This window comes from Aspergillus brunneoviolaceus (genome assembly GCF_003184695.1).
Source record: "Aspergillus brunneoviolaceus CBS 621.78 unplaced genomic scaffold BO95scaffold_43, whole genome shotgun sequence".
NCBI classification, from domain to species: Eukaryota; Fungi; Ascomycota; class Eurotiomycetes; order Eurotiales; family Aspergillaceae; genus Aspergillus; species Aspergillus brunneoviolaceus.
The window spans coordinates 42,818-69,577 of record NW_020290773.1 but is presented as its reverse complement, the minus strand read 5'-3'; the positions used below and the strand labels follow the sequence as shown (position 1 = coordinate 69,577).

At 57.5% G+C, this 26,760-nt stretch overlaps 13 protein-coding genes and 1 non-coding gene across 14 annotated transcripts; 9 read left to right on the top strand and 5 right to left on the bottom strand.

Annotated features, from left to right (window-relative positions):
* Positions 1-151: 151 nt before the first annotated feature.
* On the top strand, positions 152-803 carry BO95DRAFT_499102 (uncharacterized protein; the record flags this gene model as incomplete). Its single annotated transcript, XM_025590937.1, has 1 exon — positions 152-803. The coding sequence occupies one exon, from the start codon at positions 152-154 to the stop codon at positions 665-667; it is 516 nt and encodes a 171-aa protein (XP_025441072.1). The 3' UTR covers positions 668-803.
* A 26-nt stretch (positions 804-829) lies between these two features.
* Positions 830-2,236, top strand: eglD (putative endoglucanase). The gene has a single exon (XM_025586779.1). The coding sequence runs from the start codon at positions 941-943 to the stop codon at positions 2,141-2,143; it is 1,203 nt and encodes a 400-aa protein (XP_025441071.1). The 5' UTR covers positions 830-940; the 3' UTR covers positions 2,144-2,236.
* Positions 2,237-2,605: 369 nt separating this feature from the next.
* Positions 2,606-2,718, bottom strand: BO95DRAFT_t193. The gene has a single exon. It is a non-coding gene; the product is annotated as a tRNA-Leu (tRNA).
* Positions 2,719-3,334: 616 nt separating this feature from the next.
* On the bottom strand, positions 3,335-7,827 carry BO95DRAFT_515391 (acetyl-CoA synthetase-like protein; the record flags this gene model as incomplete). The annotated part of the gene is made up of 3 exons (XM_025591745.1): positions 3,335-7,109; positions 7,145-7,500; positions 7,678-7,827. The coding sequence occupies 3 exons, from the start codon at positions 7,825-7,827 to the stop codon at positions 3,335-3,337; spliced, it is 4,281 nt and encodes a 1,426-aa protein (XP_025441070.1).
* Positions 7,828-9,321: 1,494 nt separating this feature from the next.
* On the bottom strand, positions 9,322-12,595 carry BO95DRAFT_365883 (putative UDP-glucose,sterol transferase; the record flags this gene model as incomplete). The annotated part of the gene is made up of 8 exons (XM_025582717.1): positions 9,322-9,557; positions 9,621-9,759; positions 9,824-9,985; positions 10,508-10,598; positions 10,650-11,417; positions 11,466-11,702; positions 11,759-12,389; positions 12,451-12,595. The coding sequence occupies 8 exons, from the start codon at positions 12,593-12,595 to the stop codon at positions 9,322-9,324; spliced, it is 2,409 nt and encodes an 802-aa protein (XP_025441069.1).
* A 1,018-nt stretch (positions 12,596-13,613) lies between these two features.
* BO95DRAFT_365681 (alpha/beta fold hydrolase) lies at positions 13,614-14,336 on the top strand (the record flags this gene model as incomplete). Its single annotated transcript, XM_025582708.1, has 1 exon — positions 13,614-14,336. A coding segment is annotated over one exon (723 nt), but the record flags the coding sequence as incomplete, so codon positions are not given.
* Positions 14,337-14,910: 574 nt separating this feature from the next.
* Positions 14,911-15,693, top strand: BO95DRAFT_464789 (uncharacterized protein; the record flags this gene model as incomplete). The annotated part of the gene is made up of 1 exon (XM_025589086.1): positions 14,911-15,693. The coding sequence occupies one exon, from the start codon at positions 14,911-14,913 to the stop codon at positions 15,691-15,693; it is 783 nt and encodes a 260-aa protein (XP_025441067.1).
* Positions 15,694-16,448: 755 nt separating this feature from the next.
* Positions 16,449-18,091, top strand: BO95DRAFT_515387 (uncharacterized protein; the record flags this gene model as incomplete). The annotated part of the gene is made up of 5 exons (XM_025591744.1): positions 16,449-16,648; positions 16,733-17,198; positions 17,279-17,371; positions 17,461-17,988; positions 18,054-18,091. Exons 1-5 carry the CDS (start codon positions 16,532-16,534, stop codon positions 18,089-18,091), a joined length of 1,242 nt encoding a protein of 413 aa, XP_025441066.1. The 5' UTR covers positions 16,449-16,531.
* A 455-nt stretch (positions 18,092-18,546) lies between these two features.
* Positions 18,547-19,619, bottom strand: BO95DRAFT_170641 (uncharacterized protein). The gene is made up of 2 exons (XM_025580807.1): positions 18,669-19,619; positions 18,547-18,561 (listed from the first exon to the last, which is right to left on the bottom strand). The coding sequence occupies exon 1, from the start codon at positions 19,507-19,509 to the stop codon at positions 18,850-18,852; it is 660 nt and encodes a 219-aa protein (XP_025441065.1). The 5' UTR covers positions 19,510-19,619; the 3' UTR covers positions 18,547-18,561; positions 18,669-18,849.
* Position 19,620: 1 nt separating this feature from the next.
* On the top strand, positions 19,621-20,411 carry BO95DRAFT_170618 (uncharacterized protein). The gene has a single exon (XM_025580805.1). It carries the CDS (start codon positions 19,731-19,733, stop codon positions 20,205-20,207), a length of 477 nt encoding a protein of 158 aa, XP_025441064.1. The 5' UTR covers positions 19,621-19,730; the 3' UTR covers positions 20,208-20,411.
* Positions 20,412-20,913: 502 nt separating this feature from the next.
* On the bottom strand, positions 20,914-21,828 carry BO95DRAFT_170620 (SRPBCC domain-containing protein). The gene has a single exon (XM_025580806.1). It carries the CDS (start codon positions 21,571-21,573, stop codon positions 20,938-20,940), a length of 636 nt encoding a protein of 211 aa, XP_025441063.1. The 5' UTR covers positions 21,574-21,828; the 3' UTR covers positions 20,914-20,937.
* Positions 21,829-22,046: 218 nt separating this feature from the next.
* On the top strand, positions 22,047-22,900 carry BO95DRAFT_454077 (putative versicolorin reductase; the record flags this gene model as incomplete). The annotated part of the gene is made up of 2 exons (XM_025588247.1): positions 22,047-22,806; positions 22,863-22,900. The coding sequence occupies 2 exons, from the start codon at positions 22,047-22,049 to the stop codon at positions 22,898-22,900; spliced, it is 798 nt and encodes a 265-aa protein (XP_025441062.1).
* Positions 22,901-23,456: 556 nt separating this feature from the next.
* On the top strand, positions 23,457-25,364 carry BO95DRAFT_365689 (uncharacterized protein; the record flags this gene model as incomplete). The annotated part of the gene is made up of 2 exons (XM_025582709.1): positions 23,457-23,601; positions 23,674-25,364. The coding sequence occupies 2 exons, from the start codon at positions 23,457-23,459 to the stop codon at positions 25,362-25,364; spliced, it is 1,836 nt and encodes a 611-aa protein (XP_025441061.1).
* Positions 25,365-25,748: 384 nt separating this feature from the next.
* arp1 (scytalone dehydratase arp1) lies at positions 25,749-26,528 on the top strand (the record flags this gene model as incomplete). The annotated part of the gene is made up of 4 exons (XM_025589085.1): positions 25,749-25,782; positions 25,846-25,901; positions 25,951-25,992; positions 26,040-26,528. 4 exons carry the CDS (start codon positions 25,749-25,751, stop codon positions 26,526-26,528), a joined length of 621 nt encoding a protein of 206 aa, XP_025441060.1.
* Between the last annotated feature and the right edge of the window lie 232 nt (positions 26,529-26,760).

Genomic DNA, 26,760 nt, shown 5'->3' with positions numbered 1-26,760 from the left:
CCAGAACGAATAACCTGGCTTGGCTTGGATTGGAGCAGGGGGTTCAGGAACAATCCAGAACTCCGGAGGTCGCATTCGATTGGGACGGGACTCAATCAACTCGAGTGATTAAGTGACGTAAAAGAACAATACAGCAGTTCACTACTCTTCCATGAAGCCTTCAATCGCATTTGAGGGGAGATTGTGGCATGTTTTTGCATGGGCGATGGGTCCGCCAAGGCCTCTGGGTGGATTCCTTCGGGCGAGACCAAACAGGCAGATTAGGGCAAGACATGGTCTCAATCGGGGTCAACGCCACCAGACGCTGTCACATTGGGGACTTCACCGCACCCGTTCCTCCGTACTCCTGGAGCCCAGGGCCCAGGAAGATTCCAAGATTCCAGGTTCACCCTCGGAAACTGTGACCAGTCAAGCAGCCAAGAGCGATCGAACCACCCATGGTGCCCTTGGGGAGATTGCCTGCGGCGGTGTCGAGTTAGAGAGTAAGACCCAGGAGAGGCATCCGAGCCCCGTCCAGACCCCGTCCGGGTCCTGTCTTGCCTGCTGGCCTCCTGTCTCGAATGAAGCCAAGCCGCCGCTGCCACAAAAGGGCTTGGCAGGGAACTTGCCTCGGCGGATGGGAGCGAGCCAGACGCTCTCCGGTGGAGGCGGGCAGCATTTAAGATGAAACGTCGCGTCTTGGCGGGCTCCGCTCCAGTTCGCCGGCATTCAGAATTTCATCCTCTGGACGGATTCCGGAGTAGACCCTGCTCCAAGGGCCCTGATATAAGACCCTTCTCCTTGCTACTGCTGCTGTGCCTTTTCCTTTCTTTTCTTCTCCAGCTTGGATAGCAGTTCATTCTTTTTCTGCAGGTCATCTTCCTTCCATTCATTCATTCATTCACTTACTCCCTTCCCTTCATTTTTCAGTCCTTCTTTTTTTTACCACTCTTCTCTCAAAATGAAGTCCTCTACTTTCGGTATGCTCGCTCTGGCAGCAGCAGCCAAGATGGTCGATGCCCACGCCACCGTCTTCGCCGTCTGGATCAACGGCGAGGACCAGGGTCTGGGCAACAGTGCCAGTGGCTACATCCGGTCTCCCCCCAGCAACAGCCCCGTCAAGGACGTGACCTCGACCGACATCACCTGCAACGTCAACGGCGACCAGGCGGCGGCCAAGACCCTCTCGGTCAAGGGCGGCGACGTCGTCACCTTCGAGTGGCACCACGACAGCCGGGACGCCTCCGACGACATCATCGCCTCCTCCCACAAGGGCCCCGTCATGGTCTACATGGCCCCGACCACCGCCGGCAGCAGCGGCAAGAACTGGGTCAAGATCGCCGAGGACGGCTACTCCGACGGCACCTGGGCCGTCGACACCCTGATCGCCAACCGCGGCAAGCACAACATCACCGTCCCCGACGTCCCCGCCGGCGACTACCTCTTCCGCCCGGAGATCATCGCCCTCCACGAGGCCAACACCGAGGGCGGCGCCCAGTTCTACATGGAGTGTGTCCAGTTCAAGGTCACCTCCGACGGTGCCAACACTCTGCCCGACGGTGTCAGCCTGCCCGGCGCCTACTCCGCCACCGACCCCGGTATCCTCTTCAACATGTACGGCTCCTTCGACAGCTACCCGATCCCCGGTCCCTCCGTCTGGGACGGCACTAGCTCTGGCTCTGCTTCCTCTTCTTCCTCTTCTTCCTCGTCCAGCTCCTCCGCCGCCGCTGCCGTTGTTGCCACCTCCTCTTCCTCTTCCTCTGCTTCCATCGAGGCCGTGACCACCAAGGGTGCCGTCGCCGCCGTCTCCACCGCCGCCGCCGTGGCCCCTACCACCACCACCGCTGCCCCCACCACCTTCGCCACGGCCGTCGCCTCCACCAAGAAGGCCACTGCCTGCCGCAACAAGACCAAGTCCTCCTCCGCCTCTGCCGCTGCCTCCGCCGTCGCCGAGACCACCTCCTCCACCGCTGCCGCCGTCGCCGTCGAGACCACTGCCGCCGCCGCCGCTTCCTCGAGCTCCTCTGCCTCCTCCGCCTCCGGCACCGCCGGCAAGTACGAGCGCTGCGGTGGCCAGGGCTGGACCGGTGCCACCACCTGCGTTGACGGCTGGACCTGCAAGCAGTGGAACCCTTACTACTCCCAGTGCGTTGAGTCTGCCTAGATTCTGAGTGTCAGGGGGGTAGGACCAGATGAGATGTGGTTGCGTGTTAGACGTGGATGGTTCGGTGGGTGTTGGTTGTTGCCTGCTGGGGTGTTGACTAGATTCGTTGTATAAATTAATCAAATCCATTCTCTCTGGGATGTATTACTGAGTGTCTGTGTCGAGTGTAGCTTTTGCTGGGGTCTGGTTGGAAGTGGGTGTATTGCTCTCTGTAGGGTTGGCGTGTCATAGGGCTAAGGGCTGTGTCTGCCTACATGCATGGATGGCGGGTGAAGAGGGGAAAGCGGGTTGTTGTCATTCGATGCTGATTCCTCCAGTTCCAGTTGTCTATGCTTGAGAAGTAAAAGGTAGAAAATGAATGAAGAGGACTGACAAAAACTGACAACAACGATGATCTCGCCGAAGAGAAAAACAAAGCTGAGGGACGACGGACGGGAAAGGCTTGGAGGCGGCAAAAAGACATGACAAGGGTGGGATTCGAACCCACGCCATCTGACGATGATCAGGAAGCTTTGGAAAGCTGACTGCTAAGGTAGACCTTAACCTGACGCCTTAGACCGCTCGGCCACCTTGCCGGTTGATGTAATTAGCTGGCTTTTTGTGCCATATGTACAAAAGCTAAAAGTACCCGTCGTTGTCTTTTAACATCCGCCCCCTTGTGCGACCATGCTGCGATACTCTTTATTTATTTGTTGGGGGGTGAGGCTCTGTTTCCGCTTCTACTATTGCTACATCGGTAATGTTTTCATTGCGATGAGCTCGCGTGGCTCACGATGCTCTCTTATCCGGTGCAATACTCCATTCCATCCCGCCATCTGACAATTTATATATCCGCTTGCTGTCCGCACCTGCCGGAAAACCGGGCTGGGGACTCAACGGCCACAATTTCTGGGAATGGGAAAGCATGCACCTGGATCACCGACTCTAGCTGAAAGGGGATCTACAGATGAGATGCACATGTGATGACCATTCCCACAGCTTGAATATTGACCCAAAAAGAAAATCCAGGGCAGGTCGGGGGAGCGGACAACGCAGCCTTCTCTCCTCGAACCGAGGCCGATTCTCCGCGGCGCACAGTGATCATCGATGGGGCTTTTCACTGCGCGGCAAGTATGCCATGGGTTGGCTGCATGAAGTCGACTATCTCCAGTCCCCAATCGAAGAAGAAACACCAACCAACCGCACGACAGCCTATAGCGCCAGCCACGGCGCCGAAAGCAGGGTGTTGGGGAACTGGGCGAACCGGTGCACGGTGGTCAGCAGACGGCGCGCCAGCGCAGCGGCCTCCTGGGCGCTCAACACGTCGCTGGAGGCGAGGACCTGGATCTTCAGCTCGCGGCCCGCCACGATGGACCGGATAAGCACCTGGTCGGGCAACTGGATGCGGAGGTCGGTGGACCGGAACGCGGTGTCGGTGCCATCGAAGGCGAGCGGCGGGGGCCCCTCCCCCGGCAGATGGTTGACGATGCACCCGAACCGCGTGCCGCGCGGCCAGCGCGTGCTCTGGGCGGTGATGTCGGCCAGATCCAGCACGCTGTGGCGCGAGATCTGGAGGTAGTGCTCGTGCAGCGCGTGGCAGAGGTCCAGCACGGACCCCGCCGCTCCGGCCGGCAGCTGGACGCGCACCGGGTTGATGTTGATGCACCGGCCCAGGATGCTGGTTGTGCCGCGGACCGGGTTCTCGCGCGTGTCCATCACCAGCTCGAAGGTGATGTCGTTGGTGTCGGTGTACTGGGATAGGATGAAGGCGAGCGCCGCGTTCGTGAGGGTTGAGAGTGTGATCCCCGGTAGGCAGCGCGGGAGCGCGTCGATCGCGGTTTCTTTGATGTCGGTGATGCTATCGCTGTCTGGGGCCGCTGTCGAGACGCCGGCGAGCGTCGTCATCGTCGCGCCCCGGAGGTATCGGCGCCAGAAGTCGAAGGCCGCGGCCGTCTGGTGCTGGTGGCGGCCATACATATACCGCGAGAACGGAGCGGCGATCGCGGGGGATGGCAGGACGCCGCCGGCACTGTAGGCGGTGGTCAGGTCGGAGGACAGGTAAGGCAACGAGAGCCCGTCGTACTGGGCGTGCGAGAGCTGGAGCACAAAGGCGTGTTTCGTGGGCGACTGAGAGATCAGCGTGAATCGCGTGGGCGGTTTGCCTAGCACCAGAGGGTTCTGACGGCTGAGATTAGGGATCTCACAGCCCGGACAGTCGGCGCAGAAGGAGGAGTCCGCGGTATGTTGTTCTGCTAACCGGTGGGAGAAGCACTCCGCGAAAGACCGGAGGACCACTTGGACAAAACTGCCTCGAAGCCTGGTGAAGACGGTACGCAGAACGCTGTGCTTCTGGACCACCGCACGGCAGGCGGCTCGCAGTCGGTCGAGATCTACGGGACCGTCGACCATGAAGGAGATGGTCACTGGGGTCCACTGGGTGAGAAACCAGACCTGGCATCCTGTCAATGGGAGGATGTCGAGGATGGCGTCTGTCGACGTAAGCCCTAGCTCGCCAAGCTCGGCCGGGGTGAGAGACGAGGAGTCGTAGTCCAGGAGGGGAAAGGGTGGGAAATCCTGGTGCTGAACCTTTGGGCTCGAGAGCAGCGAGGTCTGCATCTCCAGAGCCAGAGTCGCCACGGTGGGATGTTGGAAGAGGTCTCGCACCGTGATCGCAGTGTCCAGCTGGTTGTTGATTCGCGTCACCACCTTGGTGGCCTTCAGTGAATCGCCACCGTGGTCGAAGAAGTTATTGGTAATGCCAATATCCGTCCCCAAAATGTCGCTGAACACTCGAGCCAAGGTATGCTCTGTATCATTGCCTGGTGCTACTCTCTCTGGTATTACCTTCGATCTGGAACACACGTGGGCCTGCTTTGCGAGCGCCTGGCGATCGACTTTACCGTTGTTGTTCAGGGGCATCTTGTCCACAACCACGATCAACCGGGGCACCATGTACTGGGGAAGCCGGGCCTGGAGCATCTGCCGCAGCTCTCGCTCGGTCTTCTGATTCTGTCGCTGTTGGAGAGGATGGTTGCTTAACGTTCGAAGCGACCGACCCGTATGGTCAGTGGGGAATCGGAAGAGCACTCGCCCTGTCTTGCTTTGCGTCTGGTTGCGGTGGAAGATAGCATCCAGTCCGCCGCGCTGGGAATGCTGCCGGGCCCAGCTGATCTCAACCTCGAAGCCCGTCTTCCGAGCCAGTGCAACCAATTCCACCGGTGAAAGAGACGGCGGGGATTGGCTCATGGGACGGAGGGTCTGGAGCCGGTGGTTGCGGGCAGCCAGCACATTCACAGACGGATCATCCAGAAGATCGACAATCTGCCTTTCTAAGATCGTCTTCCGGTACGGGATGTTGCTCACAGCGACCAGGGATGACTGAGTCGACTTCTGCAGAAGCCCCAAGAGGGATTGGTCATCCATTGCAGCGCCCCCAAAGTCAATCCAGTCGCTCTCCTGAACCTCGTGGACCTGGACCGGCGGGTGCTCCTCCTGCCGGGCATGCAGTACAGCCGCATAGCGGTAGCAGCTCAGCTCGTTTGTTGCGTCCATCTTCTTGGGCAGGATCTCGACGTGTTCGATGAGGTCGGGGAGCTGACTTGCTAGCATTGTGAAGAACGCAGGATCAAGAAGTAACTCTTCTTCCACACCAGGAGCCTCAGCAATGGTCTGTTGAACGTCGTCCACCGTCGCTGCGTCGCCCAGACGGTGCAACACCTTGGACACCTGGAACTCTTGGTAAAGTGCATAAGACCGTACGTCACCCAAGAAGATGCGCTTCACACCCTGCAGTTGCACCAGGTCCTTAATCACCTTCATCAGGTACCCCGAAGAGGGGAAGTATTGGGCAACCGAGTTCAGGATGGCAAGATCATGCGACTGGTCGCTCTGATGGTGACAAATGTCCGCCGCCGTGCCGACATGCATGGAAATCTTCTCCGCCGCCCCGGAGATTGACTGGGCAGCCGCGGTGACAAGTTGGACTGCATTGCGCGCCGGCTCCACGCCGACATACCGCTGGAGATGATGGATCAGATTGAAGAGGACCATCCCACTCCCCGTGCCTACTTCCAGCACGGTATCATGTGGGCCGCTCTGACGGATAGTGTCAGTCGTGTTGTCCAGCCATTCGTTCATCGCCCCGGCATCGATATTGTTTCCATCGTACATCGAGGTCCATCCGACGAAGTCTCGACCGATTGTGTCAGGTCCCAGATCGGCCATCGCGCCGTAGTTGTCCGTGTTGAAGAGGTCGGTCCAGCTGCTGACCTGTTCGGTCGAAGTGTCTTCAGCAGGGTGCGCGCCCGGGGCTGAGTCTTGCGCTTCGAGAACCGTGACGAAGCCGAGAATGCTCGAACCCCCGTCTTCCTGTTCCTGCTGCTGTACCACAGCCACAGCATCACTGACCGAACTGTGGGCGAGCAGGGTCTGCTCGATCTCCGCGAGTTCGACGCGATAGCCGCGGGTTTTGACCTGCTGGTCCATCCGCCCGAAGCATTCCAATTGCCCGTCCGTTGGCAGATACCGCACGCGATCCCCCGTCCGATACGTCCGGGTGGGCTGCCCGCCGATCTCGACAGTCACAAAGCGGTCCTGGTCCAGCTGCGGGTCGGTGTAGCCTCGCGCGAGCCCGGCACCGGTGACGACCAGCTCCCCCATGACCCCGGGGGGCACGAGACGCAGGCTCGGATCCATCACGTAGGCGCCGGAGTCCGTGAGGGCCCGGCCAATTGGCACCCCATTCACACATCGCTCCCCGCGAGGGACGCGGTATATCGTGCTTCCCCCGGTGTTCTCCGTCGGGCCGTATGTATTGACAACCGCGCCCCCACCTTTGATCAGCCCCTCCGCCATGGCCAGGTCCTTCGGGCTCGATCGATCGCCTGCCACCATCAGCAGGCTGAGGCTGCGTAGTGTCTGCGGGTGTTCGTCCAGGCAACTCTTGAGCAGCGCGGGGGTGAACATCGCGGCGTGGACGCCCGCGGTGCTGAACACCTCATTCAACCGGATCGCGTTCATCACGGCATGTCATCGATGCAGACCAGAGTTCCGCCGTTCAGAAGCGCCGTGTAGATCTCCCACGTCGAGATATCGAAGCCCAGGTTGGCCATGTGAGCGATGCGGTAATCCGGCGGAGAGCGGAGTAGTGTGCCGTTGCTCTTCGCTAAGCGGATGATGCCGCGATGCTCGATCATGACTCCCTTGGGACGGCTGGTGGGCCCCGAGGTGAACATCACGTAGGCCAGACTCCCCGGGCGCGGGGGCACAATCGCCGGGGCCCCGTGCAGGGTTCCATGTGGCTCCGGATGATCAGGCTCTGGTGCGCAAATGAACTCGACCCCGGCGCGGTGGACGGCCCGGGGCATTGACGTCCGCTCCTAGCAGAACGAGTCAACAGCCCGGAACGGATGCCAGGATCGTCTCGATGCGGCCCGCGGGGACTTTGACGTCCAGAGGCAGATAGGTCGCAAAGGGCATCAGATACCAGTCAGAGCCGGGGTGCAATTGTTCCAAGAACCATAACCGTCCCTGCGCAAATGACTGTTGGACCGGACCATGGCTATGGAGCGAGGTATCGAGACGTATTTCTTCGACCGTGGTAGTGGTGTGATTCGCTCGGCCAAGGTGGCGATGTCTGAGCACTCGAAAACATCTTGAGCAGTAATGGCAACGTCGAGCTGTTTGTTGATCCGCGATGCCACCATTATAGCATCGATGGAGTCTCCGCCATAATCAAAGTAGCTATCAGCGGTCTCAATCTTTGTCAGGGGTTCCGATGACTTTGCTGAATTCTTGAGCTAAAGCATGCTCGGTATCACGGTCTGGGACCGGCATTGTATTAGATGTCGAACAAGCGATGGCCTTTCTTGTCGGTGTCGAGCGGTTGACTTTATCGTTCATAGGCTACTTTCTCCAACAGCACAGCTAGCTACCCAGGGAATATTCTTGAACAATGCGAATCCGGCCAAGACAAAGTGAGCTAGCTGATTTGAGTCCCCAATTCCAGAGAATAGCGGAGCACGCCTTAGTTCACACACTTGTGATGTGATGTATCAGTTGGGCATCTAGTATCTAGTAAGTAGAGCCAACCCTCGTAAGATATAAGAGTCAACCCTCATGGACCTGTGCCTGCTCGTTTGTACTACATGAGAATGACCTTCTGAGTAGACAGTCACTCCTCAGTGGAACATGCACATGCAGGCTGTTCACCCGCCACCAATTTGACATCTGACTCGTATCTTCGACCCTTGCCTTGGGATGTAAAGCAGGCCGGGCTTCCACCTTACATTTCACCTACATTTCACCATTTCACCTCTGCTCGACCTGTCCAAGTTGCCTTCGACCTTGCTTTTGTTGGTTTGCTTACCAGGTCTCTCGAATCGGCCGACAACCCCGCCCCCCCCCGGTCGGTTAGCATTATCATTATTCGTAGCCTGAATCATGTTCTCGGAAGGCTTGGGCCACAGCCGAATGCCGCACGCAGTTCTTAGCAAGCAACCACTGCAGGCAAGGTACATTATGCGCCCCTTGCCATCTGATCTACGTCGCTCACTTATCTATCTCGCCTCGCTTTGAGGCTTTGCGGTGTTTTATTGGGGAGAACCCGGGAAAACCACCCGGCCTCTACCAGAGCCGACTTCCACATGTGAAGCCCCCCCCAACCGACGGATTACTCATGAGGCTGAAGGGCGCTGGGGCTTTCCCTCCCAGTGCAGAAGCAATACCATATCATCGAGGTCAAGTATTGAGCCTCATCGCTTTGCAGTGAATGAATGGTTTATCTACGTCCCCGGGTCGCAAGGAGACCAGATGTCGTACGGAGCTTCATTTCCCCACCTCTCCTTCTCCTTTCTTCGCCACAGCACAGCATACCACATTCTCGCAGGCAAAAAGACGGGCCCTTACCTCCTCTTTGTGAGACAGTACGTGACTCGAGATAACTAATGAACAGGGCTTGTGCAGAGAATTGTAGGGTACAGCAGCGTCGAAGGAATATTACCAAGGTCTAGCGATGGATGTTAGTGCTAGCACCGCACCCTCCATTTGTCAAGTAGGATATCCTAGGTTCAAAAATGAAAAGCCAAGGTAGTCGTTGCTTTCGTAGCTCTGAATCTTCGTTTATCATGGTCCAAGTCATTGTACTGTACAGTATTATAAATCTTATTAGGTTCTAGTTGCCGCGTTCATCCTCGTCGTCGTCATGAATGCGAATCTCCACTACCGCCACTATCCGCCGCAGCACCCCCTTCTTCCTTCACCAACTCATTCCACCGCTGGATGACCTCCGCCCGCTGCTGCGGCGTCGCGGCACTCATCTCCTCGATGCCCTGCTTGATCCGCGAGGTGAGGATCTCCTTCGTCTTGCTCTTGGCCAGGGAGTTCCGCAAGCTCTTGTGGATCCCGTCCAGCGGGTATCCTGCGAGGCCCCAGATGCCTACCGCCCTCGATCAGCACATTGACCTCCCCGGGGAAACAGTACACCAGAGAAGCGACTTACCGGCAGTAGGCTTAAAGAACACCCCGCCCACACCCTTTCCAATTCCCTTGACGAAGCCGCCGCTGCCGGATTTCTCCATGCCGAGCATCGGCTGGGTGATCAAGCCGGTCACGCCGTGGTAGAGGCCATGCGTGAATTCCTGCTCATTTTGTCAGCCACACCAGTTCCACGCTTATCCAGCCGTCGAGCCAGGAAGGACCTACCGTGCCTGCCGCGCGGAACCCGCTCCTCACACCCAGCACCTTGGGCGTTTTCTCCACCGTGGAATCGTGGTACAGCTTCGGGGCATTGTGGAACCCCTTGGACAGACTCAGCGTCACGTCGGTGGGGATCATGATCGCCCAGTTGAGGATGTGTTTGGCCATCTTCCCGGCGTGATAGGTGGCTTCCCCGAAGAACTCTTTCGCGCCGGACTCCTCGCGCGTGCGGAGCCGGGTGATCGTCCGCTCCAGGTCGAGTTCCTCGCCGATCACCGGGTCCGTGTCTGGCTCTAACGTGGTCTGGGAGCTACCGGAGCTCGTCCGGGGACTGGTCTCTTCGCCATGGTCGGAGCGACTCGACTCGCTGGCGCTGTCGCTGGGGTGGTCTTCTTCGGCGGAGACGTAGGCCTCGTCGGACTCGTCGGATGATAGGCGGGAGTGGCTTGCAGTGTTGACGGGCCGGTTCGCTTGAGCGCGCATTTTCCGGAGGTCGCGTTGGCTCAGTTGGCTGCTCTCTTCCCCAACCCCGGAATCAAGAGAGGACTTCGTGCGCCGGTAGAGGGACGCACCGTCCCGCTGCTGCAGTTCGCGCACGTGCTTCCATTCCTTCCGGCGACGGTGCCGATGCTCCCGGGATGTGGAAAACATCGTTGCCACGCCGTTGGGGACGTCGGCGATGCCGCTGACGAACCCGGAGACGATGCCGTAGAGAACCTCCGCGCCGGCGGTCAGGGGACCGCGAGGGTCGCGGTTCGTGTCGTATTCGATCGACCGGTATCTGGTGGAGTTGAGCGTGAGTTGCTTGCACATGTGGCACATGATAACTTACAGGACTACGTTCCGTGGGTCGATCAACCCCGTCTCGACCAACACTGCCGCCGCGAATGTGCTGAGTTTGATGTGAGAATGCCGGACCCACCATACGGCCGGCAGATGGGGACAGATTGAGCACTGCAGACTCTGCAGGTCGAGATGTTGATAGAAGCTGATGGCCGCATTCCGCACACCTTGTTCCGAGCGCATCTGCTCACCGATTTCCTTGGCCTTTTTTTTGGTGGAGGGCTCCAAGGCCGTCTTGATCGCCTCCGTGAGCTTCTCCGTCGTCAATTGTTTGTAGGGAATCGGCTGTGGACCCGCACCCGCACGCGCGACAATGGAGCCCCAGAAGGGCTGATCGCCGAAGAAGGGGATGATCACCGTGGGACAGCCCAGCACCAGGCCGGCGGCCGTAGTGCCGGCCCCACCGTGGTGCACCACGCAGGAAACGTGCTGGAACAGCCAGTCGTGTGGAGCCTTGCTGATCATTAAGATGTTGTCGGGAATGTCCTTTTCGTCGGCTCCGAGATTCCCCCAGCCCTTGTTCACAATGGCCCGTTGGCCACTCGCCTTAATGGCCTCGAAGACGATCCTGGTCAATGAGCCTGGATTGTCGACGACGATGGATCCGAAACCGATATAGATGGGAGGAGGGCCTGCTTTGAGGAAGGAGGCGAGGTCGTCCGGAGGCTTGTAGTCGGACCCTGAAGAAAGAAACGAGAAACCCACCACATCGATATTCTCGGCCCAGTCCGAAGGCTTGGGCAGGAGAGCCGGCGACCTAGACCGGTCAATGAGAGTCATCATGAACAGGGATAATGTCTCTCACCATAGATATGTAAATGGGATTTGCAGTTGATGTGCTATACTCGGCGCACGGATAGCATCCAACGGATCCAGACCCAGTTCGCGCTTGCGAAACTTGTTGATCAAGTCTCCCAGACCCTCCCACATCATGATTTCAACGATCGCATACGACGCAAAGTTCGCCGCGGACGGCTTGGTGTTTTGCGACCGCACCGTGGCCAGTGGATGAGGGAATGACTGCGTGGCCGACCATGGCATTCTAATCACGTTGTCAGCCACAAAACAAATCCAAGCGCGCGGCTTCAAAACACCTACGTGAACATCATGTTCAGGGGAATGCCCAATTTCTCCGCACAACTCAAGTGCGCAAAACTGGGCGGGTTGGCGATAATCGCATCGGCCACAAACGGCTTGGTCCTGTAGTCGCCCGTCTCGCTCCAGGGATCGTCGGGGATGTGATGCATGCCCGTCCCGTCGCCGGTTTCCCAGCACGACCGCCAGCACCCCGAGAATATCGTCTTCATTTCCCGCCGTCGCCGTCGGATCGCCCCGCTTCGTATCGTACTCATATGCGGCATCAGCCCGGGGTTCTTGACCATGAACGCCATCAGCTCCGCGGGATCCCCTCCGATGCTGAAGAACTCGAGCCCTTCGTCCTCGATGACTTCTCGAAAAGCCAGATGGGTCGCGAGGCGGACGCGATGGCCGTGGGACTTGAGCACCTTTCCCAGCGCGATGAACGGCTGTACATCCCCGCGGGAGCCGACCACTTGGACGACGATGTTGAGTTTGAGGGGGCTTTGGTGTTCCTCGTCCCAATCGTCTGCATTGATACAGAAATCGTTCTTGCCTTTCTCGAGTTCGGGTGGTTGGGATTGGAGGTGTTGCAGGATCTTGGTGACCCAGGGTTTGCGGTCGCGGAATTTGATATCGAGACGGCCATCGTCTGGAGAATGGGTATAACGGTCAGCTATTGTCACACAGGACGGGGTTGTCGTGACACGCACCCATAATCCGCACCCCAGTATTTAGACCTTTTTCATGGTAATGGGCGCGCCGTTTGGAGTGACGATGGCCGCTGGAAGAGGGCTCGTCGTGGGCGAGCCGATCCTCAGGCCAGTCGTCGGCTGTTGAGCCATGGTGGGACGGCATGGGTGCTGGCAGATGGGGTAGACCATGCAGGGGTGAGGAGAGTTGGATATTGGATTGAGAATTGTGTCTGTAGAGGGTGGCAGTGCTGTGACTGATCAGGAAAGAGGGAAAAGCAAGAAAGAGGAAAGAGTAGGGTAAATTGGAGAAGGATCAAGGCGAATGGAAGGAGAAAGAGAAAAAAACGTGCAGGTCGCGAGACCGCATTATCGAAGAGTCAGACTCAAGTGCGGGCAGTGACGCCATCAGGGCCTTTGGGTCCACAGCCCATTGCTTCATGGAACATCATCGGAAGCTCGGGACACGCGGGTGATTGACTGACGAACAAGGAACCGGTGGGTCGCCTATCTCGTCCCTTCGTTCGGGGTTCTTTGAATGGGTAAGCAGCTAGCTCATCAGGGTCCAATCTCTTCTTGGCTTGTTCGGGAGTTCTCCGAAAGGCGCAACAGCCTCAGCCTTGTTTCGAGGGTCTGGGACCGCGGATGGTCAAGGAGAAATCTTGCATGGAGGATGGAGGAAGAAAAAGAGAAAGAGAGAGAGAGAAAGACGGCGATGAGATCATCCCATCCCACGTGACATGGGTAGCCCACGTGACTAACCACTGCCAGAAGAAGTCGGGTAAAACCTGTTTGATGACTCTATTTGGCTTTATTGAACTAGGTAATAGTTCAACTACCGCCATGATTCTCATGCTATCAGTCCATGAGGTTCAGTTGTATCAGTGGCATGGATGTTTTCTGAATATCCGAGATCCCCATCGGTCTACGAACATTTGACTGTTAGTCGGGAGCCCCACGCCCCGCTTCAATAGTAGGAGTCGAGGGTGCGACCAAAGCCACACATACCACCAGATGTCAGCTATACGGCATCAACCTCATCTATGGTAGTATCTCCTTTCAGATCGTGAAACAAAGAGAAATCCCAGCACAATGAATCCCGAGATCCCCGCATACGATACTTTTCCGATCACCGTGGAGGGAACCCCCTGCAGATATCCGCGCTGATCCGCCGGGGCCGGCAACCCGCCATCCTGTGGCTGCACGGCTTCGGCTCGTGCAAAGAGGAGCTGCACGATCTGATCTTCCAGCGACCGCTGAAGGAGCACACCTTCCTCGCCTACGACGCGCCCGGGTGCGCCGCGACACACACCGCCGACCCGAGCGCCGCCACCATCGCCTTCATGGTCGCCACCGCGGAGGCCGTGCTGCACCACTACGGTGTCGACCGCTTCCACCTGATCGGCCACTCGATGGGCGGGCTCGTGGCCCTGATGCTGGCCGATCGCCACCCGGACCGCATCCTCAGCTTCGTCGATATCAAGGGCAACCTGACCCTGGAGGATTGCTTCCTCAGCCGCCAGATCTTCACCCACCCCGGGTCCACCCCGGAGGAATTCTTGGAGATGTTGATCGAGCGCACGCGCAGCAACCCGGCCTATTCGACCGCCCTGTACGCGTCGACGCTGCCCGCGCGCGTCCGGCCCGCCGCGATCGAGCCCATCTTCCGGTCCATGGTGGAGCTGTCCGATGGCGGGGACCTGATGGACCGCTTCCTGGCGCTCCAGTGTCCCCGGATGTTCATGTACGGCGAGCTGAACCGCGACCTGTCGTATCTGGGCACCTTGCGCGAGCACGGGGTCGCCTTGGCGGAGATCCCCCAGAGTGGCCACTTCCCCATGTATTCCAACCCTGTCGACATGTTTGGGCGCATTGTCGGGTTCATGAAGCGCAGTGCGGTGATCTAAAGTATTAGACTGTAGATGGTTGGCGAAAGTATGGTACGAACAGTGTGGTTCTGTTTTTCTGAGATACAAAAGTACCGGTTAACGGGATGAGTGGGCTTGAGGATTTCCACGAGTCATGTAGCAGTACCTGTGCCGGTGGATTGCTTCCAGACATTTGCATCGATATCGGGCTGCTGAGTGGCGCATCCGCACCGCGTTGCGGCCCGGCCTCTAGCATTGCAAATAGAACTGAGGTAGCCATGGAACAGCCAGTGGCTCATCGCTGCAGAACAATTGTAGACGGCTCTAGGGCAGCAGATAATGATAAAGGTTGTTGGTAAAAAGGACAGAGACTTAGAAGAGGCGGGATGTGGGCAATGAACGCTCTCAAAGAATGGTAGCGGGAAGTCTCAACATTGATATAATGGATCGCCTCAGTGAACGCGACACTGTGTCGATCAGTATAAAGAAACGCACAGAGAGAGCTCAAAGTCCGCAGCTGGACGAAGAGGTTAAATACAACGGTTCTAAGTGAACAGCCTACTGATTTCAAACCCCAACCCTCATAATTTACCCGGCTTTCCAGTTGGTGAAAATGGCTTCCAGAATTTGCGGATCTCGATTCTACGTTGGCCAAAAAGGCGATCCGCGGCGAGAAGCCACCATCGGTGGGATCATCTCGCTGTATGGGACCGTCTACGGACTGACAGTTCTTCGCCCATTCCTAGCAGTCCCAGACCAAGAGGCCATGTTCATCGAGGAGAAGACTCCGGTGTCCGAGGAGCAGAACGAGGAAGCCCTGTGGGCGCCCATGTCGAGTTATGACGAAGCCGGGAACTCCCCGCTCTGCTCGAGTGACGTGAAGCTGTGCCCATTCTTCGCTTTTGAGGCCTCTGATTACCAAACCGACCAGCGGATTGGGGCGATCCCTGACCTCCCGGGTCTCGGTGCAGCAGACCCGAAGTTCTGGCATCTGAAAGGGAATTGGGCTCTGGTCCGTCTGGACGATCAGGCGCTGCTTCTCAACGAGGATACGACCTCGCTGCACTCGATCTCCAAGTGCAGCGTCCCGGCGGGTCGATTGCATGTTGCAGTCAATCACCGTCCGCGTCGGCTGAAGAGTCGCAAGCTCAACGTGATCGACATGCCCCCCGTCGGCCGGATGTACACCCTGTCGATGGCGGGCTACCCGGTGGATAGCGGAGCATGGATTGTGGATATGGGCAGTATGTCCGTGTTCGCGGTTGTGTTTGGCTGGCACCAAGGCAAGACCTATGCACGTCCGGCGTTTGAGGTGTTTAATGAGCTCTTCACTCGCTTCTGGGAAGAGCCACCGATGATCACGATGAAGCTGCCAACTGAGCAAGAGAGTGATTGAGCCGTAAAAGCAACCTAGTATAGATGGCAGAATAGCGATCGCTGAGAATTCATCACATAAGACATTTCAAATCCACAAGATGAATTTCCGTAAAAGCTCAAGCAGCTGGTGACTGGGTTAGTTGCAGCCCAAGTGGTGTTTGTCAAGCGAAATCGGTGTGACGGAATTGTCCAGTGTACACTCACTATGTGCCCCTTTGCAACCCTCAGAACCTGGCGTTGTGATGCAGAGGTACTGACCACCATGTTTCATGCACGTTATACAGTACCTTGATGGTGATCTGTATGACAAGCACTTACCAACATTCTGTCGGACCCATAAAATAGAATCTCTTTTTTCTTTCCCTCTGTTTTGATTTACTGTATCTGCTGCTGCTTGATTTTTACAGCCCGCCCCTTCCGGGCAGTGTCTCTAGTCTAGTTGCGTGACTTAGGGCACGGTATGTAGATAGCACTGTGGTGTTGACCACCACAAGGCAGTTCGGACATTCTTTTGACAGCCCGGTGGGGGCCATTCGCACGGACCGTGTGACTTTTTCAGCGTCATCAAGAGGGTTGGACTGGGGTATGAGAAGGCAGTGCTGGGCTTACATGCTTACTTCGTGGTTGCGCCCCCACTCAGGCACAAGGGCTTGGCGGCATGCATCCCACTACAGGCGCATGCTTGACCACCTTAACTGCAGTACGGCCCACCATCTACGACAGCATCAAATGCTGCTGCGGCCATTGACTCGGTCCTGGTACGTCCAGGTGAAACCTACTTAAGAGGCCTCAAAGGCACCACCTGCGAACATGCTAGACCAGCATCACCAGTGAATCCAGCAAGAACCCCAACCATCATGGATGTATCTTCAGGCGTGATCAATGCCTTCGCCTCGAGCCTGAGCCCGGAACAGATTGCTGAAGCGGAGAAATCTATCGACAGTGCCGGGCGGATTACACTGTACCAGTTCAAGGTGAGCTGACGACACTACTACACCCACTACCCATTACCCTCTACCCACTGCACCACTCGAGAATTCCCCTAACATCCAAACCAGATCGCAATCGGCGTCCTTCTCGGCCTGGCATTCTTATCCTTCTCCGGACGCATCTTCATCCGCCTCTTCACCCGACGACGACTCTACCTGGACGATGGCTTTCTCATCCTCGCCTTCATTTGTCTGTGCGTGGTGACCGCCATGCTCTACCTGCGGGTGCAGATCGTCTACATCCTGTTCGGGGTGCTGTCCGGGAACTCGGCCGCGTATGCGCTCGCCATCAAGCATTACGACAAACTACTGGAGCAGTCCAAGTGGCAGCTCGGATACATCACGCTGCTGTGGACGGTGGTCTTCTCCGTCAAATGGTGCTACTTCGCGTTTTTCTACCCGCTGCTGCGCAACGTCTCGCGGAAGCTGATCTGGTACTATCGCTTCGCGATCGTCTTCTCGGTCGCATCCTGGATCGCGATCGTGGTGGGCGAAGAGCTCATCGCATGTCCGTACCTCGGGGAAGAGGCAGGCAGTACGTCTCCCCAAAAGCCCACTCACTCTTGCCCCACGACAGCCGTATATCAGCATCTAACTCAACCTCACACAACCCAGAGAAATGCTTCCCCGATCTTCCCGCGTCACGAACCTCCCTACTCGCCGCCTTCTGGGCCTTCCCCTGCCTCGACGCTCTAAGCGATTTAATCAGTGCGTCTGGCTTACCCTCTCCCACCCCATCCCAGCCCATCCCATTCCCTTCTCCCTCCTCCAATCGACCTGCTAACCATCCACCCAAGTCGTCACCATCCCCATCCTCCTCCTCCGCAACGTCCAGCTCCGCACGCTCACCAAGCTCGGCATCGGCTGCTTCGTCTGCCTCTCCGGCTTCATGTTCGCCTGCTCCATCATCCGCGCCGCGGGGACCTACTACCGCAACGCCCTGGACTACCCGTGGCAGGTGTTCTGGCTGCACGCGGAGGCCTGCATCGGGGTGAGCATGGCCTCCATCACCGCCTACCGGTCGACCCTGATCGGGTCGAACGAGGTCTCCGACCGCGTGCGCGGGTACCTCAGCCGGATCAAGCGGACGTGGAAGCAGCGGACGGATGGCTCGGAGGTGGAGAGTCGGCCGCGGACTGCCCCGACCCATGACAAGAATCGATGGGGGTTTCCGCGCATCCCGCGCGGGACGATCACCGGGTTGCGGAGTGTGTTGGGCCGGAGTACCGCACACAGAGATATGACGGTACTGACGGCGGGGTCGATGGGAGGCGAGGAGGAGGCGGATTATCATGCTTACTTGAAGGGGGGGAAGGGGTCTATTGGTAAGGATTTCCGGCGTGGAAGACATCCAAACTTGGGGTAGATGCTAATCTGGTTTTGCTGGCAGCTAGTAGTCATACCCGTGTTGGGTCGAGGGATACTTAGGGCTGAGCGATGTGAGTTCGATTTGGTATGAAGAAAATGTGCTATGATTTTGAGGTTAGAATTTGTGTGCTACGCCAATGAGATCTCTGTAGAGGCGCAGCTGCGTTGTCAGGCACTTGCTATAGACGATTACGCTTCGTAATGAATTGCTCGATAACTGAGTGAAACTGCAAATTACCTTGCGTCAGATTCTCTGCGATCGAAACATGCTATCATGAGCACTGCCTTATGGACATTCTCCAACTCAGAACCTGGTATGCAGGCACTGCCCCCAACCACCAACCCTATCCGGTCTCTCGCATGGGCGACGCGTGGAAATCAAGGAGCGATTACCGAGTAGTGTAGAGAAGGGACGGGCCGAAAAAAGGGTGGTCAACGACCATTCATCGAAGGGAAATGGCATGATGCATCATTATTCATCTTCTGAGCTTCTAGCAAGCACACTGTGTTGGTTGCACGTTTAGAGACATCTACGGATGCTCGCGATTCCGGATTATACGGTGACTGATCAGCTTTGCCACTAGACTGGTAGTGTGAATCACGTATCAGGATTGAAGATCGGCATTAGAACGCATACTGTCTTCTAGAAATCAATGAGATATGTCGAGCTTGCCTCACAGTGGCTTGTTGGTTGATGCCTTGATGGCGGGTTGGCCAAGCTGCAATCCCAAAAAACAAGCAAGACAATGGTATTTCACATCTGATCTTGAACCAGACCAACCACAATACCAGATGAAGAAAGCATATCCTAAGTGACACTAAGCCATCAAAACACCCAAAATCCCAAGCATTACAACCACCCACCCAGTCCTTCCTACACTGACAACCCCCCCCTCCCCGCGCTGCTGATTCTCATACGGATCCTTCAACTGCCCTACCTGCCCTTGACTCACATTGACAACTGTAAGAAACCCATCCATCACCGCCGAATCATCCGCACTGGTATGGTACAGCGGCGCGCACGCCTCCACTGCCGTCCGATTCTCCACCCCGGACGTACAGCCCTCCACCGTCCCCGTGTAGCAGTATTGATAGGCCGTGAAGTTCAAATAGGCCGACTGGCCCGGACGGAGCAGGCGCGTGCCGTCGATTGCTCCCACGCTCGAGTCACTGAACTCCTCAGTCAGCGTCGCATTGCCGACCGTCTCGTCGACGACCGTCGCGAAGGCCGTGGCGGAGAGGCTGGTGAGGTTGGTGCGGGCGGTGTAGCTTGCGTCGCCGGCGGCCGTGAGGGCGCAGGTCAGGTTAGCGTTGCTGGAGCAGGTCTCCGCGGCGGAGACACGCTGGGGAGGGTAGGTTTTCAGGTAGGCTTCGTTGTGGTCCCAGTTGAAGACGGTGCAGTTGGCCTGGCTGGAGGATTGGGCGGTTGCCAGTGGGGAGAGGAAGGTGAGGCAGAGGACATATTTGAGTGATTGCATGTTTGCGGATTCTGATGAATGAGTCGGGAAATGGGCGCGAGATTGTTACTGATGCTTGGTAGTTGAAGCCGTGCGTGCTGGAGGGGTTTTATGCGGCGGTTGAAGCCCTGAGCATACACAGTACATATAATCAAGCATGGAGGCTGGGCAGCAGAGGCGCCAAGCTGTGCACCACGAGTCATTCAGGGCAACAGGCACAACACTGCCACGCCCATCTTGGCATGCTGACATCCGACGTCACCATGATTGATCTTTGGGCAAGTCAGGTACACAGCTCAGCGCATTCCATCCGATATCCGTTGGATGGTGGACAGATCGTCCGGCAGGTCTCTCTCGGCATTGATTTTAGTGTCTCGGGGGACAGGCCCAGCGCTAACTTGCAGCACATGTACACATGTACTATTGTAGCAAGTAAGAACGAACGGACTAATAAGATCAACTCCACCAGCCAACTCAATCCAGCCAAGACAACCAGTGGTCATAGGATCGTGAAAGGGTATGTCAGCCAAGAAGCCCTGAGTTCATACGCGGTAGGACCTCCATGCCTCCAGCTGCCCATGCCCGGGCCGAGGGCGGATCAGCCCGCCCAGCGCCACTCCCACAGCCTCACGCACTCTATGGGGTGGAGATTTGTTGGGTATGCTTGCCAGGCGCATGAGAATACTTCTTGCCCGTCAAAAGTGGAGCCTCAAGTGTGAACTTTCTGATAACTTACCGATGGTGAGACCTACTGAGCACGGCCTCCGCGTCAAATCACGACTGAGTGGTGACTACCACTATCTAAACATCTGGCGGGAACTGAAGATTCTCTCCATAGAAAGAGCTAGTAAATGCGACCGGGGGATTCCCTGGTTAAGTACTAGTAGGTGGTTCTGTTGGAAGGTTTTGCCGTGATGGTCGGGATTGAGGCCTTATATATCTCTCGCTCCGCTTTTCGGACTACTCAATGCGAAGCAGATCGCGGCGTTTGTTTACCCAGTGGGAGTGAATCAGGGGCACCTGTCACATTCGAATAGTTGCAAGTTACTCTGAAGCGCCATGTCGTTGTGAGTTGTCAACTAACCCTCTACGATGGAACAACAAACCGGCCAAACCGGTGGGCCTTGATGCCCCAGGCAGCAATACAATCGATAAGCCGACCGAGGAAGCAGCGTCACGTTTCTTTTCTCTTGCACACTACAACAGCTCTCACCGACCCTTTTCTCTTCTCTTCTCTCCCTCTACTTGCATCTGATCTACACATGTGTATGATATTATTGTCTAGAAGTGGCCGTACTCCAAAGATGATGCCATATACCTGCATCTATGAACGCCAAAGGCCAATCCTTGCTTGTGTTCGCAGAATTATGCGGTACCACCCGACCGGCAGCGTGAAGTGACATTAGAAGCCTCATATCCAAGGAAAGAAAACAATCTTTCCGTCCTCTCTCATCGGTCAATCTTCTTCTCTCCTCCTTTCTCAACGAAAGACTTCAAGTCTTCAGCCTGCACCTGCAGACACGCCCGGAACTTCTTCCCCATGAACCATTTGACCACATACGCCAGCAGACCCCGCTGCGACTCCCACGACACCACCTGCGTGACGCGTTGATTCCCGTTCCCTTTCAGTTCCCCGTTTGCCGACTCCTCCACAAATTCATGGAACTCATGCACGCGCTCCGCATACAACAGCCACGCGGGCAAGCCCTTGCCCGAGGGATCGGTCGCCCACGCGATGCGCGCGGCTGTCTGTCGCCCGTCCTTGGGCGGGTCGAACTCGGTCACCACCAGAGCCACATCTGCCGGCTTGGCTCTAGGTCCCCGGGGGTTCCAGTTGAGATGGATGGTCATCTTCGTGCTGAGGTGCAGCCGCGTCGACTGTCTCTGGTCAGGCTGCGCGCGGATGGTGGCTCCGGGGCAGAAGGTGTTCCATGTCGACCAGGCGCCAGTGTTAACCACGGCGTCCCATGCTTCGGTGGCGGGGGCTCGAATGACGGTTGAGCTCAGATACGTGCCCCGAGACTCGCGCGCGGGGATGCTCTTTGTGGAGAGGTCGAGGGTGGTGGGGTCGAGCCGGGGAGACATTGGAGGAGGATTGCAGAAGATAGAACGGGGAAATGTAGCAGTATGGGCTGAACATATTGAGTGCGTTGGTGGTATTGACTGTTGACAGGGGTATTTTTATGGATGCTGACGTCGGGGAGGATTTCGGACTCGATGGCCGGTGGAGTCCGCTCGACGCAGGCGTGCAGGATGAGATGTCGGACTGCACTTGTCCTTACGCGACTGATTGGATTCATTTTGCCTGAATGCTTCGGGGCGATTCTAGCTGCCATGTTGACAGCCTTGCGGCTGGCATGGATTTTGTTGGGATTGGCTGATTGTCCGATGCGGAAGATAAGCGCGGACTGCTTGGCGGGCTGAGAGATTCCCATCGAAGAGGTGTGATACTTTATATCGAGATGGATTGCAGTCTTGTCACGCCACACTGTATCATTCACCTTCACCATTGACAAGAAAGTCATCGCTTCATCAATCTTGCCGCCAGATCAATCACAATGCCCACCTCCTTCGACCTCACTGACAAAGTCGCCTTAGTCACCGGCGCCGGCCGGGGCCTGGGCGCCGCCATCGCCAAAGAGCTCGCTTCCCACGGGGCCTCGGTCGTGGTCAACTACGCTCGCTCCGCGGCGGCCGCCCAGCGCGTCGTCGACGAGATCGAAGCCCTCCCTGGCAAACCTCGGGCCATCGCCATCCAGGCGGACGTGACCCAGCCGGCCGAGGTGACGCGGCTGTTTGAGACGGCCATCGAGCACTTTGGCAAGATCGACATCGTCATGTCCAACTCCGGGATGGAGGCCTTCTCCGCCGAGGAGGATGTTACCGCAGAGCTGTACGACGAGGTGTTTGGGCTGAACACGCGCGCCCAGTTCTTCGTCGCCCAGCACGCCCTCAAGTACGGCAGCCACGGCGGCCGCCTGATCCTGACCTCCTCCGTCGCGGCCCAGATGACCGGCGTCAAGAACCACGCCCTGTACGCCGGTTCCAAGGCCGCCGTCGAGGGATTCACCCGCAGCTTCGCCGCCGACTGCGGCCCCAAGAAGATGACCGTCAACGCCGTCGCCCCCGGCGGTATCTACACCGACATGTATCTCGAGAACTCGTGGCACTACGCCCCCGACGGCTATCCTGGGATGCCCATCGAGCAGATCGACAAGGGCATTGCGAGCCTGTGTCCGCTGGGCCGCACGGGCAAGCCCCTCGATGTGGCACGTGTGGTTGCCTTTTTGAGCTCGGCTGAGGGCGAGTGGATCAACGGTGAGTATTTCTTCCTCGATTCGGATCCAACGAATGCTAATGTTTGATGCGAATAGGCCAAGTGATCAAGTTGACTGGTGGTTCCAGTGCGTAAGGGAGATACAGTGTAACTGGTGCAGTTTTGCTTTCTAGTCTCTTGATTCTGCTGCTTTAGAGAAGTGTACATGGCCTTTCTTCAATGTTGCGCACAATACGCATGTAAATGGATGGAGACGTACAAATTGCAGATTGTGAATGCGTTATTTCTTAGTGTGAAATTTCATCAATTTTACTCCTAAATTACTAGTCACTGTTATAGACCGTGGCATGAAAGATACATTGCAACATCCTTTCCGAACAGCTGCTCCTCGGCTCTTCTCGTTTCATGCGATGTGCTGACCCCTACAACGTCTCAGCAGACAACGGACAAGGGCCTTTGTCAGAAGCTAGCCTGAAGCCTGAAGTGCCGGACATCGGACAGCCCCCTCCCCAAGGCCGGATGCCGATGTCCGTCGAGCGTTGGCTTGGACGATACAGTCAGATGTGCATGATCCTGCCCGAGACCAGTCTGGAATAACTATAACTGCAGCCCACAGCACACTCACCCAAGGCACACTCGTCCACCACCTTTGTTAGTTCTTTAGTTCTTTTACCATTCCCAACCAGACAAGATGCCAGCTGATAGCAAATGCGACGTCCTGGTTGTCGGGGCAGGCCCTGCTGGGTTCATGGCCGCATTGACGCTGGCTCGCTACAAGGTTGACGTCCGGGTGATTGACGTACGCCCTGAACGCATCCAGACCGGCCATGCAGGAGGTGTGCTTACTTCCACTTCATCCGTAACGGACCCCCCCAAAAAGACAGACAGACTCACAAGGACATTGACAGGAATCCAGCCCCGGACGCAGGAGGTCCTACAGACCCTCAACCTCCGTCACCAGCTAGACACGCGGGGCAACCATGTCAGCGAGATGGCCTTCTGGGCGCCCAACAATCTCGGGCAGCTGGAGCGCACCTACGTCGGCCAGGAGATCCAGACCACCACGCCCTACCCGTGGATTCTGAGCGTGCCGCAGCGCGAGACGGAGCGCGCCTTCGACGAAGAGCTGCAACGCCATGGATGTCAGGTCGATCGACCGGTGGAGCTGATCGATTTCGTCTACGTCGACGATGACACGGAGTATCCGCTACACGTGCGGGTCAAGCACCGGCACTCGAACGTCGTCTCGACCTGCCGCACCAAGTACCTCCTGGGCGCCGACGGGGCGGGCAGCAAGACGCGGCAGCTGCTGGGCTTTGACTGGGAGACGCACGGTAGCCAGGACGAGGTCTGGTGCGTGGCCGACGTGCAGCTGCAAAGCGACTTCCCCGACCTGCGCCGCCGCTGCGCCATCCGCGCCGCCCAGGGCCGCATGATGCTGATCCCCAACGCCCTGGACACAAACCGCATCTACACCCTGCTCAACGACGAGGATCTCCGCCGGGTGGCCGAGCAGCCATCGCCCAAGGCCAACGGAGTGAACGGAATCAACGGAGTCAATGGCTACGCGCGGTACAGCGACACAGCCCTGGAGGCGCTGCTGCGACAGCGCGTGCGCGACGTGGCCGGCACCTACAAGATGGAGATCGAGCAGATCCTGTGGATCAGCCAGTACCGACTGCAGCAGCGGATCGTGGACCAGTTCTGGGACCAGCGCCGCGTGTTCATTCTGGGGGATGCGTGCCATACGCACAGCACCTCAGCCGCGCAGGGGCTCAACACCAGCGTCGCCGACGCCTACAATCTGACTTGGAAGCTGGCATTGGTGCTGCAAGGGCGCGCTCAATCCAGTCTACTAAGCACCTACGCCCTGGAACGCCGCCAGATGGCCCAGGAACTCATCGACTTCGACGTGCAGTTCTCGCATCTCTTCTCGCGCAAGGACTTCCGCGAGGACACTCAGTTCCAGGACACCTACAAGAAAGCGCAAGGGTTCACCTCCGGCGTCGGCCAGCAATACCAGCCGGGGCCCCTGACGCGGCCCTGCGAGGAGCCTCTGGTCATCGACCACTTGGCCGTCGAGCCCCTGACCCCCGGCAAGCGCCTCTATCCCATAGATGTCTACCGTCACCTGGACGGGACGCACCTCAACCTGCTCAATGACCTCCCGTCGAACGGCCGCTTCCACCTCTGTGCATTCGTTGGCTCCGCCATTCAGGACAGCCGTCTAGCGCCGCTGACAGACTACCTGGCCTCCTCCGCGTCGGCCCTCTCGCGCTTCGACGCGGCCGCCAACCCGGCCTGGGGCTTCGAGGACATCTTCTACGCCAACCCGCAGAACCGCGGTCGCATCGTGGATCTGTTCCTCGTGCACTCCGATAGTCGCCACGAGGTGCGTCTGGAGAGCCTGCCCGCCCCGCTGCCGCAGTGGAAGTACCGCGTCTACGAAGATCCGCAGGCGGCGGGGCACCGTCTGCTCGGGGTGGATCCGCGAGTCGGGGCTTTGGCTCTCGTGAGACCGGACGGGTTTGTAAGCTTGGTGGTGGGACTGGATGAGGGGCACAAGGTGACGGAGCTTCTGCGCGAGTATTTGATCTAGATGCGTTGCTGCTTTTTGTGTTGAGGTTGGATTGGGCTGGTTTCCAACCGTGGGATTGGGGTGCTGCTTCGGTGTTTGTAATGTATTGAGTTGGAAGTTTATGAATGCGATAGTATAGTGTTCCTAGGCTGCTTTCAACATGAGAGTGAGTGCTTTGCTGTAGGTACTGCCACGCACATTCCTGGCTCGCGTTGGATGGATAAGGGCTCCGTTCAGTCCGTTGCAGTCCTGCCACGGGTCGGAAATGCCTGACGGACCTTGCCTGGAACTCCGAAGTGTCCTTGCATGGGACGGCGAGGGCTACAATATTATAAAACTACTCTTCTAGTCTACAGTCTGAGACCACAGCACTTGCACACTAGTGGTAACCTAATCCCAATCAACATGGCGACAAACAATCTATCCATTTCCTTCGAGGGTGTGTGAATGAGCACTTGCACAGTCACGGTCGATCGGTGTGTATTAATGCCCTAATCTCTAGACTACCTTCAACTCGAGAAATGCGCCTTCAACTGGGGCGACAGCTACGATGCCAAAGTACGAGCCCTCATTCCCTATTAACCGTCAGTGCTGACGAGTAAAACAGGATTGGGACCGTCTCCGGGCCATCATCGCGCCAACCCTAAGAGTAAGTGGTAATCGATACCATTCTCTCCCGCGACTGACACGGCTCAGATCGACTACCGCCTGGTGATGGACGACCGCTGGTTCTGGCCCGAGATGCAGGCGGACGATTTCCTGGCCATGGTCTCCTCCGAGGGGTTCCTGGGCGACCCCTGCGTGAAGACACAGCACCTGCTGGGGGCGCACTGGTGGGAGCGCGTCTCCGAGACCGAAGTCATCGGCCATCACCAGCTGCGCGCCGCCCACTTGCGCTACACCGACGCCACTCGCTCCACCGTCAGCAAGCGCGGCCACGGCCACGCCACCAACACCCACTACTACCGCAAGGTCGACGGCCAGTGGAAGTTCGCCGGCATCCGGCCCCTCGTCCGCTGGAATGAGTGGGACTTCGAGCACATCTTCCGCGGCTTGGAATTTCCGGACGAGACGGCGACGACTACGTCTAGCAGCGGGGAGGATAAGCAGCAGAAGCAGAAGCTGCAGTTCAAGGCGTTGCCGGCGCCGGAGGTCGGGGATGTGGTGGAGGAGGAGGCTGTCTAAGGGGGAATGAAGAAGGCGGGTGATGATGAGTGGTGGGAAAGTCCGGAGACTAGGGAGTTAGCCTTACATTGTCTGCAGAGTCTGCATTAGTGTCAGATCAGTTGCAGGATTCTTGCCAATGTCCGGTCATACGGCGTTGGGGGGAGATTCCGTGGCCGTATGCCTGCCCCGAACGCCGGTCCCGCATTCTTGCCCTTTCTTCGGCTCCCCCGTTGTTCGTCAGCGATATTAT